Source organism: Stegostoma tigrinum, chromosome 2 (assembly GCF_030684315.1).
Source record: "Stegostoma tigrinum isolate sSteTig4 chromosome 2, sSteTig4.hap1, whole genome shotgun sequence".
NCBI classification, from domain to species: Eukaryota; Metazoa; Chordata; class Chondrichthyes; order Orectolobiformes; family Stegostomatidae; genus Stegostoma; species Stegostoma tigrinum.
Genome location: NC_081355.1, coordinates 146422206 through 146445678, shown reverse-complemented (window position 1 = coordinate 146445678; position 23473 = coordinate 146422206). Strand labels below are relative to the sequence as shown.

At 44.0% G+C, this 23473-nt stretch overlaps 1 protein-coding gene across 2 annotated transcripts in view; it reads right to left on the bottom strand.

Annotated features, from left to right (window-relative positions):
• Positions 1–23473, bottom strand: part of prkag2a (protein kinase, AMP-activated, gamma 2 non-catalytic subunit a) — a 447918-nt gene that overhangs the window by 389668 nt on the left and 34777 nt on the right. Inside the window, exon 2 of one of the 2 annotated variants that reach the window (XM_048551437.2) lies at positions 11065–11151. The exons of the other annotated variant lie outside the window; for it this stretch is intronic. Within the exon in view, the coding sequence (XP_048407394.1) occupies positions 11065–11082 (18 nt within the window). The 5' untranslated portion in view covers positions 11083–11151. The remainder of the gene's footprint in view (positions 1–11064; positions 11152–23473) is intronic. 2 annotated transcript variants of the gene reach the window in all.

Here is a 23473-nt window from a genome sequence, read left to right as displayed (position 1 = left end):
TCAGAGCACACACGCACAGATTACAAGTAAGAGGTGCACTTAAAAGTCAGCATTTTTTAAAAAGATGTACAATACATATGATAACAAAGTGTGGAGCTGGATGAACACAGCAGGCCAAGCAGCATCTCAGGAGCACAAAAGCTGACGTTTCAGGCCTAGACCCTTCATCAGAGAGGGGGATGAGGAGACAGTTCTGGAATAAATAGGAAGAGAGGGGGAGGCGGACCAAAGATGGAGAGAAAAGAAGATAGGTGGAGAGGAGAGTATAGGTGGGGAGGTAGGGAGGGGATAGGTCAGTCCAGGGAAGACGGACAGGTCAAGGAGGTGGGATGAGGTTAGTAGGTAGGAAATGGAGGTGCGGCTTGGGGTGGGAGGAAGGGATGGGTAAGAGGAAGAACAGGTTAGGGAGGCAGAAACAGGCTGGGCTAGTTTTGGGATGCAGTGGGGAGAGGGGATGAGCCTGGCTAGTTGTGTGATGCAGTGGGGGGAGGAGACGATTTGGGCTGGTTGTGGAATGCGGTGGGGGAAGGGGAGATTTTGAAGCTGGTGAAGTCCACATTGATACCATTGGGCTGCAGGGTTCCCAAGCGGAATATGAGTTGCTGTTCCTGCAACCTTCGGTGGCATCCTTGTGGCACTGCAGGAGGCCCATGATGGACATCTCATCTGAAGAATGGGAGGGGGAGTTAAAATGGCTCGCGACTGGGAAGTGCAGTTGTTTATTGCGAACTGAGCGGAGGTGTTCTGCAAAGTGGTCCCCAAGCCTCCGCTTGGTTTCCCCAATGTAGAGGAAGACACAACGGGTACAATGGATACAGAATATCACATTGGCAGATGTGCAGGTGAACCTCTGCTTAGTATGGAAAGTCATCTTGGGGCCTGGGATAGGGGTGAGGGAGGAGGTGTGGGGGCAAGGGTAGCATTTCCTGTGGTTGCAGGGGAAGGTGCCAGGTGTGGTGGGGTTGGAGGGCAGTGTGGAGCGAACAAGGGAGGCACGGAGAGAGTGGTCTCTCTGGAAGGCAGACAAGGGTGGGGATGGAAAAATGTTTTGGGTTGAATTCTTTTGTGAAGAGTGAATAGTTGTGGCTATTGTAATGGAGGTTACTGGTACTGTTGATGCTGTCGTTGAACAATCAATATCAAGTTTCATAGTTTTGCAAGTTGGATTGAGAATCTGTTGTTCTGATTCCTTTTGACCATGACCGAATTCCAGTTGTCATGTTGAGCAAGAATCCTTTTGTTTTCTTGTTGCACTTTGGTTGGCTTGCAGATCTCTAGCACTTAGAATGAGACAATACCTTTACTTACAATGCAGTAATGACAAGGGGATAATTCTTCAAATGTAACCTTCAAAAGTTGAAGTCTAACATTCAAGCCCTGTCTTATACACAGGTACCTTAGGTGACCGGCGCACAAAAGAGCCTCAGTCCCACGGGTACAAACATGAGAACCTCAGTCTCATAAGCACGCTCTAGAAAAGTTGAAAATGGCTTTTTAATTTTCTTTTTTACATCTTCCTCAAGGGGAAGAACACAAAATGTGTCCACCATTTAGTACATATCCACAGGATGTACCTTGATCTTAAATAGGCAGCCATCAACCTCTCAGAGATAATGGGAACTGCAGATGCTGCAGAATCCGAGATAACAAAGTGTGGAGCTGGATGAATACAGCAGGTCAAGCAGCATAATAGGAGCACAAAAGCTGACGTTTCGGGCCTAGACCCCAGCCATCAACCTCTCATTATCTTTATGGTCACAAGTGATCACGGTCAGTTTGTTTTGACTTGCCTTTTCCCCTGTGGAGGATTGTTGTTTGAAATTCCTTTTGCATTTTTAGGTGTAACATTCCATGGATCTGCCTCTCCCTCTCTCACTAGATAGCTACTTAGTTTACACGTGTAGACATTTTTGTACAGGCCTTTCTTTAAAAAAAAAGTTTGGAATTACAAGTTTAAAATGTTCATAGTGCTTTGGGGTTCTGACCTGTGGTCATGATATTGTAGTGGTTCAACCTGTTAATGAATTACTGTCGTATAAGATATGGTGTCACTTGTTTGCTTTTGAGAATTGGGAAGCAGAGTGTAATATGGAGCCCTGTACGACAAGTGGAATATAAAAGACCTTGTAAAATGAAGCACTACGGTGAAAATAATAATCTCATGCCAGTACCACACCAATTCATACAACCTACCAAGGTAAAAAGAATAAAGAAGAATTGTAAAGCTGGAGAACTGATAGTTGATTATAATAGTGACATGGCCAACTTTTTGCTTCTTTTGCTTTAAGGTATTTTTCATCTACTCTTATATGATTTGGCTTTCCTTAGCCAAAACAGACACCGTCAATTAAGCCCAGAATTATATGTTCCATATTCCAAGACTGTTCCCAGTCACAGGACAAAAATTCAGCTGCTTGTCTAACATTTTGGAAAAGATGATATGGGAAATTTAAGATGATTGTCTACCAGTCATGACAATGGAACATCAACTCCTAGTTATTTCTCTTCAGTTCTTTCGATTCCTCTTCACATGCCTGGGATTAGGATGGCCACTCATCTAGAATGGAACATTAAAAAATAATTTGTCACAACCATCCAAGAAGGTTCCTATGTTGAACCAGTCTGCAGCTTGCAAGAGAAGGTGGCTGCAGCTCAACCCATGTTGTGTACCAGTCCATGAATTACAAATCGGTTTCACCATTTAGTGCAGTCCAGCATAAATTATGTTTTCGTCACTGTTTTCATCAGCCAAAATGATCACGTTTAATGGGTTTGTTGAGACCACCTTTGAGGTTGTTGATACCTTCAGCCAAACTTCTTGCTCTGGGAACTGTAGGTCAGTCAAAATTTCCAGAACAGTATTCCACGGGCTCAATCCAAAATTTTGTTTATTTCCAATATCAAATTGCTTTTTAAAGCAATGGGCTTCAAAGTACTGTGAACTGTAAATTAAGTAAAACTTGAACACAGACGTGATTATAGCGGACAATTAGCCGGGTTCAGTGCAGGCTGCACATTTTGGAAGAATTGTGGTCGTCCATAAAAAAGAAGTGACATTCATTGGAGTTTTGGCACTTAACGCATAACACAGTAGGTGTATTGAAGGAAAATCTAGATAAACAGATGAAGGAGAAAAGGAGAGAAGGTTAAGAAAGAACCGTTCGTGGAGGATTATGTCAAGCAAAAACATCAGCACGTTCCTGTTAGGCTGAATGCCCTGATTCTGTTCTGTACCTATTACATAATTTTGACACTGTTGCAATACAAGGCTACTTTGTCTTAAAAAGTCACTGTGCAATTTACATATTCTTTCACTTTCAATTCTCCAACAAATGACTACAATTCCTAATTGTTTGGAAGATTGAAAAATAATGCCACTTTTGGTAATAGTACAGCTATGAGGAGGGCCTAAGGAGCCTACAAAGGGATGAACTCAGAAGTCACACAATACCAGTCCGACAGGTTTATTAGAAATCACAAGCATTTGCAGCACTGCTCCTTCACCTGGGAAGGCGATGGCCAAGTATTATCACTGGACTATTAATCCAAAGAACCAGACAGTGTCCTGGGGACTTGGGTTCAAATCCTGCCATGGCAGATGGTGGAATTTGAATTCAATAAAAAAAATCTGGAATTAAAAATCTAATGATGACCATGAATCCATTGCTGATTGTCAGGAAATACCCATCCGGTTCACTTATGTCCTTTAGGGAAGAAAACTGCCACCCTTACCTGGTCAGGCATCCTTGTGACTCCAGACCCACAGCAACATGCTTGACTCTTATCTGCCCTCTGGGTAATAAATGCTGCCTAGCCAGTGATGCCCTCATCCCGTGAATGAATAAAGAAAAAAACAACAGCACTCTGAAAGCTTGTGATTTTCAAATAAACTGTTTGACTATAACTTGGTATTGTATGACTTCTGACTTTATCCACCCATGGAATACCGTTCTGGAAATTTTGACTGACCTACAGTTCCCAGAGCAAGAAGTTTGGCTGAAGGTATCAACAACCTCAAAGGTGGTCTCAACAAACCCATTAAATGTGATCATTTTGGCTGATGAAAACAGTGACGAAAACATAATTTATGCTGGACTGCACTAAATGGTGAAACCGATTTGTAATTCATGGACTGGTACACAACATGGGTTGAGCTGCAGCCACCTTCTCTTGCAAGCTGCAGACTGGTTCAACATAGGAACCTTCTTGGATGGTTGTGACAAATTATTTTTTAATGTTCCATTCTAGATGAGTGGCCATCCTAATCCCAGGCATGTGAAGAAAAATCGAAAGAACTGATGAGAAATAACTAGGATTTGCTGTTCCATTGTCATGACTGGTAGACAATCATCTTAAATTTCCCATATCATCTTTTCCAAAATGTTAGGCAAGCAGCTGAATTTTTGTCTAACACTGGCACCTCCACATCATGCATACAAAGGGATACAGCTAGTTAAGTGAGCAGGTAAAGCTCTGGCAAATGGATAGAACATTGGAAAGTGTGAAATTGTATCAGAGATAATGGGAACTGCAGACGCTGGAGAATCCGAGATAACAAAGTGTGGAGCTGGATGAACACAGCAGGCCAAGCAGCATCTTAGGAGCACAAATTGTCCGTTTTGGCAGGAAGAATAACAGAAAACATCGAACTCTGAGAGATCTGGGTGTCTGAGTGCATAAATCACATAAGGTTAGTATGCAGGTACAGAAAATATTCAGGAAAGTTAATAGATTCCAATGGTTTATTGTGAGGAGAATCGAATGGAAGAGTAAAGAAGTTATGCTTCAGTTACACAGATACCACATCTGGAGTACTGTGTACATTACTGATCACCATACTTACAGAAAGATGTTAATGCACTGGAAGTACTTCATAGCAATTTTACTCAACCAATTGCTAAAAGTTAGTAGATTTTGTCATAAGGAAAGGTGAGACAGGCTAGGCCTGTATCGTCTGGAGTTTAGAAGAATCAGAGCAACTTAACTAAAACACAGATCATAGAATCCCTACAGTGTGGAAACAGGCCCTTCAGCCCAACAAGTCCACAGCAACCCTCAGAGCATCCAACCTAGACCTAAGCCCCTATAACTCACCTAACCTACATACTGCTGAACACTGCAGGCAATTTAGCATGGCCAATCCACCTAACCTGCACATCTTTGGACTGTGGGGGGAAACTGGAGCACCTGGAGGAAACCCACGCAGACACAGGGAGAATGTACAAACTCCACAAAGGCAGTTGCCTGGGGGTGGAATCAAACCCAGGTCCCTGGTGCTGTGAGGCAGCAGTGCTAACCACTGAGCCACTCTACTGCCCTAAAGTAAAACCCTGAGAGGTCTTGACTAGGTGGATGTCAAAAGGATGTCTGCTCTTGTGGGAAAATCTAGAACTAGGTATCATAGTTGAAAACTTAAGGGTCACTATTTAAGACAGAAATGAGAAAACACTTTTTCTCTCAGAGCACTGTGTGCCATCGGAATGAGAAATGCAATCAGGATTAATAGTCTCTCTGATCATTTTCTCAATAAAAAAGTGCAATCTATGAATTAGTTCCTTTTGCCTACACAGAACAGGAACCTTAATTTGAATGTATGCAGCTTCTAGCATGTACTTGTCAAGCATTAGATGTGCTTTTGCTATTGGATATTTACTAAGTAATCCTGACGGTGCTAAGAATAATATCAGAAGCAAATTTCAAATCAATGGTCGGGCCCACACAGTGATGCAGTTCTGCATGCTAGAAGCTCTGCCTGTAAACACACATGACCCTGCTCAATGTAGGGAAAAGAAATTTAACAGTTCCAAATGCATTGCCTTGCCAGCATAGTCCAAGCAATCAGTGACCTCTTCTCATGCTGTACAATTTGGTTAAGCTTTTTAAATTTCTTTTCTTGTGCGCCAGTCCTGATGAATACAATACAGAAACCTTTGAATTTTTCTTCTTAACAATGTGCATGATCTTCCATGACTATCTAAAAAGGGAGAAAGGGAATCTGTTTAATTTTTCAATGTTTAATCTCTGATGGTGCAGGATTGAATCATAAAGTGTGTAATAGTCTCCTTAGGAGAACTTCAAGTCAGGATTTAAGCTTTTCATTTTCCATCTGTATGAGACATTGAAATGGTTTGAGTGGATAAATTTATGCCTCCTTTCAAACACCGATGAAATACTGAGTTCAACTTTGACCAGGGCTTTTTTGAAATTTATGGTAGTAATAAATTATAATGCCAGCACACATAAATTCGGTGCACTTGTTATAGTTCAGAGACCGAGACAATTGGAACTATTAGATAGTTCAAATGAAGACCTTTCAGCTAATTGTGGGGATTATGTAAAATATGTGCTGGTATGTGCCTATTGCAACTCCAGTATCAAGAGTTACACTATTTTTAAATTTTCCAAGCAATTCGGAATTACAGCCATCAGTTGGAGAAGGGGAGGTAGAAGAGTACCTAAGTTGCATAACTACTTCATAAGAAGCATTGTCCTTGTGTTGCATCAAAATTAAAAATAAAGCCACAGAAACAAACTCAATAAGTTGGCCTGATGTTTGCCCTCCACATGAGCTTCCTTCCACCCTTCTTTATTTTATCCTCTTTTTCTGCTTCTTCATGCATCTATCTAGATTTCCCTTTAATGCATCAATACTATTGTGCATTTATTGCCTAAATTTCAATGGATGCTGTTTCCTTGATAGACAATTGCACAAGTTTCCAAAATGTGCAGTCTGCACTGAACCCAACAAATTGTCGATTATAATCATCTTGAAAACTACTGCGCTTCCCATCGCAATGAAAAATGGTACAACGTATGGATTTGTTCCCTTTGCCTCATGTGTTTGAATAACTTCATGTGTTTGCAAACCTCAGAACATTATATAAAACACTGAATGTGCTTTTGGTATTCCACAACCTTTACTAAATCATCTTGCCTGTGCTAAGAATTACACCAGAAACCAACTTAAGATAATCAGTCAGGCTTGTAGTTTATTGCATATCTGCATTCTACAAGTTACATCTATTCACAAACTAGACACTGTTCTATGTAGCGAAAAAGAATTTCTCCATTTATTATACCACTTTCATTGAGAAGAGGGGTGTGGAAAATGACAATCATTGCTGTATTACCCATGGAAACACCCTGACTAATGATAGTACACAGCCAACTAAGATTACAGTTCCTGCTGCATTTCCATGCCAAGCAGGGTCCAACCAATCAGCACCCTCTTCTTCTGCTACACAGATTGGTTGTCCTTTTTCAAGTCTGCTTTCTTAAAAATTCTGGTGAATGCAGAACATTGTGATTTTTTTTTGATTTTGTGTCTCTTTAAACAGCATAGTTTTATTCTTTTAGTTCCATTCAATCAAGAAATTATTTGAATACTTGAAAAATCTCATGGTCTAATTTCAAATGGGCGCAATTTCATCAGGGGGACAATGTAACTGAATTGTATGCATTCACATTAAAGATAACCAGAGGAAAGGTGAAAAAATATTTTTTATTCAGGGAGTGTTTGCAAACTAAAATGCACTGTCTAAAGAGGGTAATGGGAACAGATTAGCTGGTGACTTTTGTGAGTGGATCTGATACATATTTTAAAAATAAATATTTGCAAAGTTATAGAGATAAAGCAGGGGAGTATGGTCAATTGGCTAGCTCGTTCAATGTGACTGGACAGATATGAAGAGCTACTTGTTTTCTTCGTACGTTTGATTTTATGGAACAAAGAAAAAATGTTTCTTGCAAAGCTTATTAACAATCCAGCTAGAGAAAAGATATTGCATAATTTTGCAAGTTATTTTCCAGGGTGATTACATTAAGGGTAATAATTATCCCTATTCTTGCTATGAGAGGGGGAAATATCACTCAAGTTCTTTTATAATGGCATATTGACATACTGAAACTAATGAGGGTCAGATGGCTGGTTTACAAAGTAGAATTATACCAACAGTTTGAATTTATTTCCTACACCAACTCAGGTTACCAATGAAGGACTCTCTTATTCACCCTTTCCACTGAGGTGTAGTGACCATCAGGATAAATCACCACAGGTCATCTCTCTTTAACAAGGGAGCAGCCCTATTGTCTGATTAGGCTATGGTAAAATGAACACAAATTAAATGATCCCAATTTTCTGTAATGGCCTTACAGGCAGAAGTTACAGACTGTTGGATTTTAATGACTAGCAAGTGGTACTAAAGATAAGGGTGCTGGCCAGTCTGACAATGTTTTGCGGTGAGTGGAGTGAGCTAACTGCCCGTATGATGTAGCATGTAGCCAATCAGTTAAGACCAATTAAAGGAGTGTGAATCATTGCATTCTGCTGACAAAGCCATGAGGCTTTTGTTCAGGCTCGGGCTTCAAAAGCTTCTCCATTGCCCTTGATTGGCTGGTGAGCCACTCCTCTAGTCATTAACTGGCTTGTTCCATACAAGTTCACACTGAGTGCTATCTATTAGATATACTAATACAATTCACTAATCATCCTTTGATAGTAACTTCCAAAGCTGCAATCTCTATCACCTCCAACATCAACAACATGGTAATGCTACCAACTGCAAGATACCATTTAAGCCACTCACCATCTTGACTTGGAAATATATTGCCATTCCTCCACTGTCACTGGGTCAAAATCCTGGAATTCCTGCCCTAACAGCCTGTTGGTCTACCGACAGTGCCTGAACTGCAGCGATACAAGAAGGCAGCTCAATGCCATCTTCACCAGAGCAAGTAGGATGGGCAGTAAAAGCCCATCTAGGCTCTGATGGCCACATCCCATGAATGAGCAAAACACAAAGATTTCCCTTTCTGACTGATTTGAGCCGCTAAGCAGGGTTCAGGAGCCAACAGGGGAAATCTTGCCTTGAAACACATCATCTCGGTTGATACACAGTACAGCACTGAGGAGGTTTTGCATGTTCAAAGATGCTCTCTTTTGGATGATATGTTAAAGTAATCCTCTATCCCACCTCTTAGGTGAGTGTGTTAAAAAATGCCGTAGTTGTACAGCCATTTGGTCAGCCATCATGTCTGCACCAACTCTCCAAATGAGCAATTCGCCTTGTCAATCCCATGGAGGTATCAAGTCATAGATCTGTAGGGCACAGAACAGACCCTTCAGTCCAACTCATCCATGCCAACCAGATACCCTAAATTAAGTCCCATTTGCCAGCATTTGACCCATATCCCTCTACACCGTTCCTATTCGTGAACCCATCCACATGCCTTTTAAGCACTGTAATTGTACGAGCCACCACCACCTCCTTTAGCAGTTCATTCCATACATGCACCACCCTCTGCATGAAAAAGTTGCCCCTTTGATCCCTTTTATATCATTCCCCTCTCACATAAAACTATACCCTCTAGATTAGGACTCCCCCACCCTGGGGAAAAGATCTTGGCTATTCATCCTATTTTGCTCCTCATGATTTTATAAAATTCTATAAGGCCACCCCTCAGCCTCCAATGCTCCAGGGAAAATAGCCCCAGCCGAGTCAGCACTTCCCAATAGCTCAAACCCTCCAACTTGCGCAACATCCTTGTAAATTTTTTCTGAAACATTTCAAGTTTCACCACATCCTTCTTATAACAGGGGGACCAGAATTAGTTAGGTGGAAGAGGAAGTGTGGATTTAGTTTAATGCACTGTTCAATTTTTGTCCCTTAATATAACTTTAAGAAAGCAAATCATCTGATTATTATCATGTCACTGTTGTGGGAGCTTGCTGTGTGCACTGTGGCCACTATGCTTTCTACATTATAACAGTGATAGTACTTCAAATGGTCATCATTAGCTGGAAAGAACTCCTGGACATTCAGAGACAGTGGAAGCCACTTTTTATATTAAAGTTTCATTTTTATCTTAGGTAGATTATTTGAATTGTATGAACAATTTGTGTTGTGCGAAGACCAGCTTGCAGAATTTGTTAAAATCCTTGGCATTCACACCAACCTGATCAATAGACAGACAGATCTATTGCTGAAGGAAAATGATTAAAGTGCCGTATCTTCACAAGATAAATGAGTGATTAATTCAATTTGGTTGGACCAAAACAAAAATCCCAGGGTACCATGATCATCTGAGTTACAAGAAGACTTTGAACAGTAATGAAAAATTCTGGTCAAGTTTTCAGCTCACATGGGGCCTGTGCTGTCAAAGCCTGCATGTCAGAGAATAGCTAAGATGTTCCCAAATGCCTGGAACGGTTGTTCTTAATCCAGTCTTTGAAGACGGAGTTTAACAGCAACTCAAAAGGAACCACTCAGAATTTCCATTTCATTTGGCAATGAACTCAATCCCTTCCCCTTTTATTGTACCTAGAGATCTGAAACTCGGTGCTCAACTGAAATGAACTGATTAAAATCACCTTGTGCTTCAGATCTTAAAAGGCGGGTGGCATAGAATGTACAGTGCAGAAAAATGCCAGCAACACAATCATTCAATGTTGGTATTTATGCTTCACATGAGCCTTGTCCTATGCTCATCCCTTAACCAGATCAGTAAATACCTTTATTCCTCTCTTGCTTATGTGCTTATTTAGCTTTCTTTCAAAAGTGTACATGCTATTCAGAAAGTTCTGCAATCTAGCTATTCTCTAAGTAAGTTTCTCCTATTAGGCTTATTATTGCTGGTATCAAATAAATCAATATATAATTATACAATTACAAGCTGTAAAATTCTGGCATTTTTTAAAGTGCTCAATATAAGTGGCACATTGCCAGGAGCCCACAGAAGATGATGGATGGTACTGACTACAGGAGTAGAGAGAATGAAATTTACAGGAGCAGAAATGATGAACTATTGAAGCTGTTTCAGTTTGGTAATATCAATTTAATATTAATTTATTCAGTATTATACCCTTTATACAATTCATTCAGTAATTTATTCTGTAATCCAAGATGACACCAGAAAGTGGTGTCATTAACCACTTTTCACTTTATCCAGTTACAAATGACCATATACTAAATAAATCTACTAAATAAGATCTAACAATTCCAGAAGTATCATTTGAGCAATCACATTTAATATTTGGTGATATCATTGATGCAATGTTCTACTGACCTGATGGAAATACTTCATTCGGGGAAATTACGATGTCCAGGAAATTCCATAGATTACAGATTTGTTTTGCCACAGTGCATGCCCTGCCTGAGGTGGAAGAAAACCAGGATATTTACCAGTTGACTACTGTCTATCACAGTTAGCAGCGAGGCTGGGGTGCAGGTTGTCAGTACCATCTAGCGTAAGAGGCACCTCAGCTGAAAATGCATCTCTCATTCTTTCTTCAAAAGCCTTCAAAATGGTCACAGAATCTTACACCCTAGGAGAAAGCTAATGAGCCCATCCATCCTATGCTGACTCTTTAAAAATGTTAGCCAATCATTTCAGCTCCCTGCTATTTCCCCACGGCATTATCTCTTTTCCTGATGGACACACAGAAAAGAAAGAGCAGGAGTAGATCATTCGGCCCTTCGAGACTGCTCCACTATTGGTTATAATCATGGGTTCATCATCCAACTCAATAGCTTGTTCCTACTTTGACCCCATATCCTTTAGTTTTTTTTTATTCATTGGACGATGGTGTCACTGACCAAGCAGCATTTATTGCCCATCACTAATTGCCCAGAGGGCAGTTCAGAGTCAACCACATTGCTGTGGGTCTGGGCAGACCAGGTAAGGATGGCAGTTTCCTTCCCTAAAGGCCATTAGTCAACCAGATGGATTTTCCCGACAATTGACAATGGCTTCACGGTCATCAATAGATTCTTAATACTAGATATTTTATTGAGTTCAAATTGCACCTTGTGCCTTGGTGGGATTCAAACCCAGGTCTCCAGAGCATTATCTGGGTCTCTGGATTAACAGTCCAGCAATTATACCACTAGGCCATCACCTCCCCAATAAATCCCTTTGGCACAAAGTGCCACATTCATCACTTTATTTGGCCCTGACTGCTTTCTGTGATAGCAAATTCTACAGGCTCACCGTTCTCTGGGTGAAGAAATGTTTCCTCATCTCAGTCCGAAATGGTTGATCCAATATCCTTAGACTGAGACTCTTGATTCTCATTTCTGAGATTCAAAACATCCTTCTTGCATCTAGTTCTGTCAGAATTTTATAGGTTTCTATGAGATTCTCCTCATTCTTCTAAACTCCAGTGAATGTAAACCTGACTGATTAAACTTCTTCTCATACATCAGAGAAAACAAGGTGCCGATCTGGATGAACACAGCTGGCCAAGCAGCATCAGAGGAGCAGGAAGGCTGACGTTTCAGGCCTCAACCTTTCTTCAGATGCTTCTGCTCCTCTGATGCTGCTTGGCCTGCTGTGTTCATCCAGCTCTACACCTTGTTATCTCAGATTCTCCAGCATCTGCAGTTCCTACTATCCCCCATACATCAGTCCTGCCATCCCAGGGATCAACCTGGTATATATCAAGAACATCCTTCCACAGATAAGGAGACCAAAAAATGCACACAATAATCCACGTGTGGTCTCACCAAGACTCTAAATGCAGCAGGACATCCCTACTCATGCACTTAAATCTGCTCGTTATGAAGGCAAATATACCATTTATGTTCTTCGCCACCTGCATGCTTACCTTCACTGGCTGCAGTACAATGATATTCAAGTCTCGTTGTACATTCCCCTCTCAATTTATATTCATTCAGACAATATTCTGCCTTTCTGTCTGTATTCCCAATGTGGATAACCTCAAGTTTAACAACATTACACTGCCTCTGCCATGCGTGTGCCCACTCAATCAGCTTGTCCAAATCACACTGAAGCCTCGCTTCGTCTTCGTCACAGCTCACCCTCCCACCCAACTTTGCATCATCTGCAAAGTTGGAGATATTGTGTTTCACCCCCATCCTCTAATTCATCAATATATATTGTGTCTAGCTGAGGTTCTAGCAATAATCCCTACCATACCCCTCTAGTCACTGTCTGCCATTCGGAAGAAGATTGTTTTATTCCTACCCTTTGTTTCCTGTCGGCTAACTAGTTGTCTATCGATTTCATTACAGTACTCCCATCCCATGTGCTTTCGTTTTACATGCTAATCTCTTTAAGAAGGCTTTCAACAAAGTCTCATATAAGTCCAAATAAACCACATGCACTGGCTCCCCTTATCAACACTATGAGTTACATCCAGTAAGAATTCCAACAGATTTCTCAAGCGTGATTTTCTTTCATAAATCCATGCTGACTTTCTCTAATCCTGCCACTAATTTCCAAGTGTTCAACTATTATAATGGACTTTCTAATTTTCCCCATTACCAATGTCAGGGTGACTGGTCGATAATTCCCTATTTTCTCTCTACCTTCCTTTTAAAATGAAGGGGATACATTAGCTACCCTTGAATCTGTAGGAACTATTCCAGAGTCTATAGAATCAGTGCATTGTTGCAACCTGGAACAGTCACAAAAAATGTAGATTGTATTAAACCTTTCAAGTGATTTTCCCCATCTCCCCTTTGACTCTTCTGCCAATTAGTTTAACTTTGTGTCCTCTCGTTGCTGACCAAATATACTCCAAACAAGTCACCTCATAATTTTGAACACTTCTTTTAAATCTTCCATATTTTCTCTGCTCTAAAGTGAACACAAGAGTGTAAGGAACAAGAGCAGGTGAATGTTACTCAATAAGTTCACGGTTGATCCACCTTCCTGCTCTATCACTATGCCCCTGGATACGCAAAATCTAATTAATTTCTGCCTTGAATGCACTCACTAATTGAGCATCATTAGTCTTCTGAGTGAAGTAATTTCTCATTTTCATCCCAAAGTCCATTTCAAACTATGGCTACCTAATGCTAGACTTCTCAGCAAGGTGAGGAGTGAAACATCCTCACAAAATCTAACCTGCAGAGATCCCAGATCCTTCATCAGAAAAGAGGGATGGGGAGAGGGTTCCGAAATAAATAGGGAGAGAGAGACAGGTGGATCGAAGGTGGATAGAGGAGAAGGTAGGTGGACAGGAGACACGCAAGTCAAAGGGGCAGGGATGGAGCCTGCAGAGTATAGGTGGGGAGGTAGGGAGGGGATAGGTCAGTCTGGGGAGGACGGACAGGTCAAGGGGGCGGGATGAGTTTGGGAGGTAGGGAATGGAGGTGCAGCTTGAGGTGGGAGGAGGGGATAGGTGAGACGAAGAACAGGTTAGGGACAGGAGAGTTGCAGTGGGAGAGAAATCCCCTGAGGTTGGTCCGGAGGGAGGAGGGTAACTTCTTCAGGTTAGGCATCCCTGGAAGAGGCTTCGCAGTGAGGATAAAATTGTATCAGCGATAATGGGAACTGGAGATGCTGGAGAATCCGAGATAACAAAGTCTGAAGCTGGATGAACACAGCAGGCCAAACAGCACCTTAGGAGCACAAAAGCTGACATTTCGGGCAAAGACCCTTCGTGAGAAAAGGGGGGTGGGGAGAGGATTCTGAAATAAATAGGGAGAGAGGGGGAGGCAGATTGAAGTTGGATAGAGGAGAAGATAGATAGAGAGGAGACAGACAAGTTAAAGGGGTGGGGATCTCTCTCCCAGTGCAACTCTCTTGTCCCTAACCTGTTCTTCCTCTCACCTATCCCCTCCTCCCACCTCAAGCTGCACCTCCATTCCCTACCTCCTAACCTCATCCCAGCCCCTTGACCTATCCGTCCTCCCCAGACTGATCTATCCCCTCCCTACTTCTCCACCTATATTCACCTCTACAGGCTCCATCCCCACCTCTTTAACTTGTCTGTCTCCTCTCCACCTATCTTCTCCTCTATCCACCTTCGATCCGCCTCCCCCTCTGTCCCGGTTTATTTCAGAACCCTGTCCCCATCCCCCTTTTCTCATGAAGGGTCTAGGCCCGAAACGTCAGCTTTTGTGCTCCTAAGATGCTGCTTGGCCTGCTGTGTTCATCCAGCCCCACACCTTGTTATCTCGCATTCTCCAGCATCTGCAGTTCCCATTATCTCTGCAGAGGTCCCTAATTCTTTTAAACTTTTGGGAATATAAGCCCGGTCTATGCAGTCTCTCCTCAATCCAGCTCTGTCTGATGAACATTTGCTGCAAGGCTTCTAAGACAAGTGTGTCCTTACTGGGGAAGGAAGAGCAAAGCTGCATCCTGTACTCTAGGTTTTGTCTTAACAAGGTCCAACATAATTTCAGAATGACTTCATCACTCTTACAGTTGTAAGGGGAGGCAATGGCCTCGTGGTGTTTTAGCTGGACTGTTAATACTGCGACCCAGATACCATTCTGGGGACCCAGGTTCAAATTCCATCATGGCAGATCGTGGAGTTTGAATTCAATAAAAAAAATCTGGAATTAACAGAATAATGATGATCATGAGTCCATTGTTAATTGTCAGGAAAAGCTCATTTGGTTCACTAATGTCCTTTAGGGAAGGAAACTGCCATCCCTACCTGGTCTAGCCTACATGTGACTCCAGACCTACAGCAATGTAGTTGACTCTGAACTGCCTTTGGACAATGAGAGATGGGGAATAAATGCTGCCTAGCCAGCAATACCCTCATCCTGTGAATGAATAAAGAAAAAAACACTCCAAATCCTTTGTAAAAAAAAGGCCAACATAGCACTTGACTTTCACAATGCCACTGCATGTCAAATTTTGGTGAAAAATCCCAATTTGTCTGAACTCTCTCTTTAGCTAAAGTTTCTCATTCTTGATCATGCACCAACATTTACAAATACTGTACCACAGTGGTGCATTCATCCAGCTACACAGATGTGGACAGCTAATATATCAGTCTGACTATGACTTAGCGTATATTCAAAAGGAAGGGCACCATTATCCTAGTTACAGTCTTAATAAAGCATTAATGTAGTCTTCATTCAGGTTACATTTGAAACCAGTACTGGGTTTGTGTTAATAAACTGGTTCACTGTTTTATGTGATTGCATGTTTCAGTCACAGTCTACTAAATGAGAAGTAATAAGGCATTCTGATGTATAGATGAGCTTTACAATTCAAATTCTGCTCTATTCTGGCTGGAAAGAGAATGGATGCTTGCTGTGCAAATGATTTGAACAAATCAAGTTTATTAAAACCTATTCTAATCCCTCTTTCCAAATCTGTCTACGGCCTCACCTCCAACAACCTCTGTAACCTTGCCCAGACCCAAAGCCTGCTAGATTTTAAAATGTGAGGCTGGATGAACACAGCAGGCCAAGCAGCATCTCAGGAGCACAAAAGCTGACGTTTCGGGCCTAGACCCTTCATCAGAGAGGGGGATGGGGGGAGGGAACTGGAATAAATAGGGAGAGAGGGGGAGGCGGACCGAAGATGGAGAGCAAAGAAGATAGGTGGAGAGGGTGTAGGTGGGGAGGTAGGGAGGGGATAGGTCAGTCCAGGGAAGACGGACAGGTCAAGGAGGTGGGATGAGGTTAGTAGGTAGCTGGGGGTGCGGCTGGGGGTGGGAGGAAGGGATGGGTGAGAGGAAGAACCGGTTAGGGAGGCAGAGACAGGTTGGACTGGTTTTGGGATGCAGTGGGTGGGGGGGAAGAGCTGGGCTGGTTGTGTGGTGCAGTGGGGGGAGGGGATGAACTGGGCTGGTTTAGGGATGCAGTGGGGGAAGGGGAGATTTTGAAACTGGTGAAGTCCACATTGATACCATATGGCTGCAGGGTTCCCAGGCGGAATATGAGTTGCTGTTCCTGCAACCTTCGGGTGGCATCATTGTGGCAGTGCAGGAGGCCCATGATGGACATGTCATCAAGAGAATGGGAGGGGGAGTGGAAATGGTTTGCGACTGGGAGGTGCAGTTGTTTGTTGCGAACTGAGCGGAGGTGTTCTGCAAAGCGGTCCCCAAGCCTCCGCTTGGTTTCCCCAATGTAGAGAAAGCCGCACCGGGTACAGTGGATGCAGTATACCACATTGGCAGATGTGCAGGTGAACCTCTGCTTAATGTGGAATGTCATCTTGGGGCCTGGGATGGGGGTGAGGGAGGAGGTGTGGGGACAAGTGTAGCATTTCCTGCGGTTGCAGGGGAAGGTGCCGGGTGTGGTGGGGTTGGAGGGCAGTGTGGAGCGAACAAGGGAGTCACGGAGAGAGTGGTCTCTCCGGAAAGCAGACAGGGGTGGGGATGGAAAAATGTCTTGGGTGGTGGGGTCGGATTGTAAATGGCGGAAGTGTCGGAGGATAATGCGTTGTATCCGGAGGTTGGTAGGGTGGTGTGTGAGAACGAGGGGGATCCTCTTGGGGCGGTTGTGGCGGGGGCGGGGTGTGAGGGATGTGTCGCGGGAAATGCGGGAGACGCGGTCAAGGGCGTTCTCAATCACCGTGGGGGGGAAGTTGCGGTCCTTAAAGAACTTGGACATCTGGGATGTGCGGGAGTGGGAGACATTAACCGCCTCAACCTCTCCACCCCTCTCACCCACTCCAACCTCTCCCCCGCAGAACGGGCAGCCCTCCGCTCCCTCCGCTCCAACCCCAACCTCACCATCAAACCCGCAGACAAGGGTGGCGCAGTGGTAGTATGGCGTACTGACCTCTACATCGCCGAGGCCAGACGCCAACTCTCCGACACCACCTCCTACCGCCTCCTCGATCATGACCCCACACCCGAGCACCAAACCATCATCTCCAACACCATTCATGACCTCATCACCTCAGGGGACCTCCCACCCACAGCCTCCAACCTCATTGTTCCCCAACCCGGCACGGCCCGTTTCTATCTCCTTCCCAAAATCCACAAACCTGCCTGCCCTGGTCGACCCATCGTCTCAGCCTGCTCCTGCCCCACCGAACTCATCTCCACCTATCTGGACTCCATTTTCTCCCCTTTGGTCCAGGAACTCCCCACCTATGTCCGTGACACCACCCACGCCCGCCACCTCCTCCAGGACTTCCAATTCCCTGGCCCCAAACACCTCATATTCACCATGGACGTCCAGTCCCTGCACACCTGCATTCCGCATGGAGATGGCCTCAAGGCCCTCCGCTTCTTCCTGTCCCGCAGGCCCGACCAGGCCCCCTCCACCGACACTCTCATCCGCCTAGCGGAACTCGTCCTCACACTCAACAACTTCTCTTTTGACTCCTCCCACTTCCTACAGACTAAGGGGGTGGCCAGGGGCACCCGCATGGGCCCCAGCTATGCCTGCCTCTTTGTAGGTTACGTGGAACAGTCCATCTTCCGCACCTACACAGGCCCCAAACCCCACCTCTTCCTCCGGTACATTGATGACTGTATCGGCGCCGCCTCTTGCTCCCCAGAGGAGCTCGAACAGTTCATCCACTTCACCAACACCTTCCACCCCAACCTTCAGTTCACCTGGGCCATCTCCAGCACATCCCTCACCTTCCTGGACCTCTCAGTCTCCATCTCAGGCAACCAGCTTGTAACTGATGTCCATTTCAAGCCCACCGACTCCCACAGCTACCTAGAATACACCTCCTCCCACCCACCCTCCTGCAAAAACTCCATCCCCTATTCCCAATTCCTCCGCCTCCGCCGCATCTGCTCCCACGATAAGACATTCCACTCCCGCACATCCCAGATGTCCAAGTTCTTTAAGGACCGCAACTTCCCCCCCACGGTGATTGAGAACGCCCTTGACCGCGTCTCCCGCATTTCCCGCGACACATCCCTCACACCCCACCCCCGCCACAACCGCCCCAAGAGGATCCCCCTCGTTCTCACACACCACCCTACCAACCTCCGGATACAACGCATTATCCTCCGACACTTCCGCCATTTACAATCCGACCCCACCACCCAAGACATTTTTCCATCCCCACCCCTGTCTGCTTTCCGGAGAGACCACTCTCTCCGTGACTCCCTTGTTCGCTCCACACTGCCCTCCAACCCCACCACACCCGGCACCTTCCCCTGCAACCGCAGGAAATGCTACACTTGTCCCCACACCTCCTCCCTCACCCCCATCCCAGGCCCCAAGATGACATTCCACATTAAGCAGAGGTTCACCTGCACATCTGCCAATGTGGTATACTGCATCCACTGTACCCGGTGCGGCTTTCTCTACATTGGGGAAACCAAGCGGAGGCTTGGGGACCGCTTTGCAGAACACCTCCGCTCAGTTCGCAACAAACAACTGCACCTCCCAGTCGCAAACCATTTCCACTCCCCCTCCCATTCTCTTGATGACATGTCCATCATGGGCCTCCTGCACTGCCACAATGATGCCACCCGAAGGTTGCAGGAACAGCAACTCATATTCCGCCTGGGAACCCTGCAGCCATATGGTATCAATGTGGACTTCACCAGTTTCAAAATCTCCCCTTCCCCCACTGCATCCCTAAACCAGCCCAGTTCATCCCCTCCCCCCACTGCACCACACAACCAGCCCAGCTCTTCCCCCCCACCCACTGCATCCCAAAACCAGTCCAACCTGTCTCTGCCTCCCTAACCGGTTCTTCCTCTCACCCATCCCTTCCTCCCACCCCCAGCCGCACCCCCAGCTACCTACTAACCTCATCCCACCTCCTTGACCTGTCCGTCTTCCCTGGACTGACCTATCCCCTCCCTACCTCCCCACCTACACCCTCTCCACCTATCTTCTTTGCTCTCCATCTTCGGTCCGCCTCCCCCTCTCTCCCTATTTATTCCAGTTCCCTCCCCCCATCCCCCTCTCTGATGAAGGGTCTAGGCCCGAAACGTCAGCTTTTGTGCTCCTGAGATGCTGCTTGGCCTGCTGTGTTCATCCAGCCTCACATTTTATTATCTTGGAATCTCCAGCATCTGCAGTTCCCATTATCCCCGCCTGCTAGATTTTGTGTCCTTCTCCAATTCTGAGATTTGCTGTATCCCTGATTTAACTGCTTCATCTTTGACAGTTGTGCATTCAGCTGCTGTGTTCTAAGATTTAGAATTCTCTCCATAAAATTGTTCATCGGTCTTTCTTTTTAGATGACCCTTTAAACCTACCTTTGTGGTCAAGGTATTTGTTACCTGTTTAAATTTGTGACTCGGTATCAAGTTTTACTTGACAATGTTCCAAGAAGCCCTTTAGGAGGTTTATGGTGCTTTGTAAATGCAAGCTATTGTTGTTTGTTCAATTGGCTTATGTAGTTTTCTGAAGTGACAAAAAAAAGACTGATTTTTTTTTTTAAGACCCATAATTAAGGCCAGACACCATCATCAAACATTCCTTACCATGTATCTTCATAAAACATTCCAGGTCACAGCACAGCATAATTTGATTCTGTATCTCTCACGATGATTCTTCATTGACTAGTTAATAAGATGACATCACAAAAATAAAAAAACTTCATATCATGAAAAATAGGGTTACATTCCATCTAAGTCCCACTGTTGATCATGGAAAACATGAGTGAAGAAGGATTCAAACCCAAAATGTCAGCTTTCCTGCTCCTCTAATGCTGCCTGGCCTGCTGTGTTCAGTTCCACACCTTGTTATCTCAGACTCCAGCATCAGTGGTTCCTACTACCTCTATATGAAGAATGGGTAGCTGTGATGAGACATAATTATTTTAAATGGTTTATTTCTAATTATTTTAGATAGTTACCACAAATGCCAGGCCACTGAACATGCTTACCTATTCTTTGATCCTTTACATTATTTACATTATTTCCATTCCTGCCCTCTCCCACTTTATAATGAGTGCTGCAATTTCATTCCAGCCCATGTCCCCTTCCAGCCCACTACAGGAAACTAGCCTGACTTTGCGAGCTTCCACATCCTCATTCTGTTCCATTAACACTGCCCACTCTTGCGTGCTCAGCATAATTTTATGACTTTGTTATCTAAAATAGCAAAGATGAGGTTCTTAAATAAGGAAACAAAGAGAAAGAAAAGAAAATCAAACATCAAAAAGATGATGCATTTGCATTTGGCAGCATAATGCATAATTAACTCATCTGAAGTAATTCTATAATGTAATATGGAAAATAATTCATGACTGGACTTATATCTGAGACAAATCCAGAATTCCTAAGGTCACAGAATCTAATGGAATGTAATTCATTACTGAGATCAATGCTGAGTAAGTTTTAACATATGCACAGTAGTTCAATGCTACTCAGAGTTGAAGCCACTTTAAAGGAAGTGAAAAGGTTGGTATTTCGACAGTGTCATTCATGACTTTAGGACTTGATGGCCAGCAAAGAACCTTTGATTAGAACAGAAAAAATAGGGAAGTTATGGTCCACCTGTGTAGTGAGGCCACATCTAGAGCACTGTGATGAAGGGTCTAGGCCCGAAACGTCAGCTTTTGTGCTCCTGAGATGCTGCTTGGCCTGCTGTGTTCATCCAGCCTCACATTTTATTATCTAGAGCACTGTGTACAGTTTTGGTCTCCTTACATGAGAAAAGATGCACTGGCACTGGAGGGGGTGCAGAGGAGCTTCACTAGGTTGATTCTGGAGTTAAGAGAGTTGGTTTATGAGAAGAGATTGCATAAACCTGGATTATATTCATTGGAATTTAGAAGGTTGAGGGAAAATCTTGTAGAAATGTATAAAATTATGAAGGGAATAGATAAGATAGAAACAGAGAGGTTGTTGAAACAGGACGGGTGAAACTAGAACTAGGGAGGCATAGCCTCTAAACAAGGGGGGGAAGAATTAGGACTGAGCTGAGGAGGAATTTTTTCACCCAAAGGATTGTGAACCTGTGGAATTCCATGGCTAGTGAACCGGGTGAAGCTACCTCATCGAATACTTTTAGGGAAAAGTTAGATAGGTTTGTGAACAGTAAAGGAATTAAAGGTTATAGTGAGCGGGCGAGTAGGTGGAGCTAAGACCATGAAAAAGATCAGCCATGATCTTACTGAATGGCTGGGCAGGCTCGATGGGTCAGATGGCCTACTCCTGCTCCTATTCCTCAACAGGTCTATCAGCATCTGTCGGGTGACAAACAGAGTCAACATTTTAAGTCTAATAAGTCTCATCTCAGAAGTATCTTCAAATTGCAACCACTGTTGTAATGTAGATAAACACAGCGTTCCATTTGTATGCAACCCACAGGCAGCAACGGGGCCAGGCAATGTGTTGTGGGACAATGTTGACTGAATGATATGTATTAGTAAAACTAATGCCCATTCCCCAACCATTCTTCTTTGAAACACTGCTACAATATCTATTAAGTCAAACTGAATGGGATGTTGGCATCGCTGGCGGCAGATCCTGGTTGTCATGGAGAAGTTGGCAGACTGCTGCCTTCTTGAACCGCTGAAATCCATTTGAAGTAGGTGCACCCACAATGCACTCAAGGATGAATTTCCTAGATTTTGGCTCAGTGACAGTGAAGGAACGGCGATGTGTTTCCAAGTGGTGAGTGGTTTGAATGCAATTCATCTTATAGATGGCACACATAGCTGCAACTCAGCATTGGTGGTGGAGGAACTGAATGTTTCTGGATATGGCGCCAATCAAGCGGGCTGCTTTGTCCTAGATGGTACAAAGCTTCTTGAATGTTAATAGAGTGCATTCATCAGCTAAGTGGGGACTATTCCATTACACACTTGACTTGTGCCCTATAGACAGTGGACAGTCTTTGGAGAGTCAGAAAGTGATTTACTTCCAGCAGGGCTCCAGCTTCTGACCTACCTTGTAGCCACAGTATTTATATGGTTTGTCCAGTTCAGTTTCTGGTCAATGGTAACCTTCAGGATAATGGAGTCCTGGAGCTGAGATGACTGATCTCTTACACCATAACCATTTTCCTATGTGCCAGGTATGATTTTGATCAGTGGAGGGTTTGCCCCCGATACACAATTTTGCTAGGGTGTTTAATGCCACACTCAGTCAAATGTAACCTTGATGTAAAGGGCAGTCACTCTCACCTCCCCCCTGGAATTAGTTCTTTTGATCATGTTTGAACCAAGGCTGTGATGAAGTCAACAGCTCAGCAGCCCTGGCAGAACCCAAACTGCTGTCAGTGAGCAGGTTATTGCTGAGTAGCTACTGATCATCGAGAGTAGACTGATGGAGCAATAAAGCACAGGACATACATGATCAATTTTCCAAATTGTTGGGAAGATGCCAGTGTTGTAGCTGTGGTGGAACAGCTTGGCTAGGGGTGCAGGAAGTTCTGAAATACAACCCCTTAATATTATTGCTGGAATGTTGTAGGGGCCCAAAACTATTGCAGTTTGCAGTGCGATGGTGCACTTCTTGGCCTCTTCTATCAGGCAGAAGATACAGAAGCCTGAACACACCCACAAGCAGGTTCCGGAACAGCTTCTTTCTGGCCATTATCAGACTGTTGAATAGGTTCTGACTTCAAATAATGTAACCTGCAATGTAACCTGTATGCCCACTGAGGCTGTTTGATCTGTACATCCTTTTCTTGCTGTGATCAGCCTATGTTGCTCACAAATAAAGCTTTCCACTGTATTACGGTACATGTGACAATAAAATCAATCAATCAATCACGTAGAGTTAACCAAATTGGCTGAAGACTGGCATCTTTGATGCTGGGGGCTTATGGAGGAGGCTGATATGTATCATCCACAGGACACTTTCAACTCTTAACAGTTATGC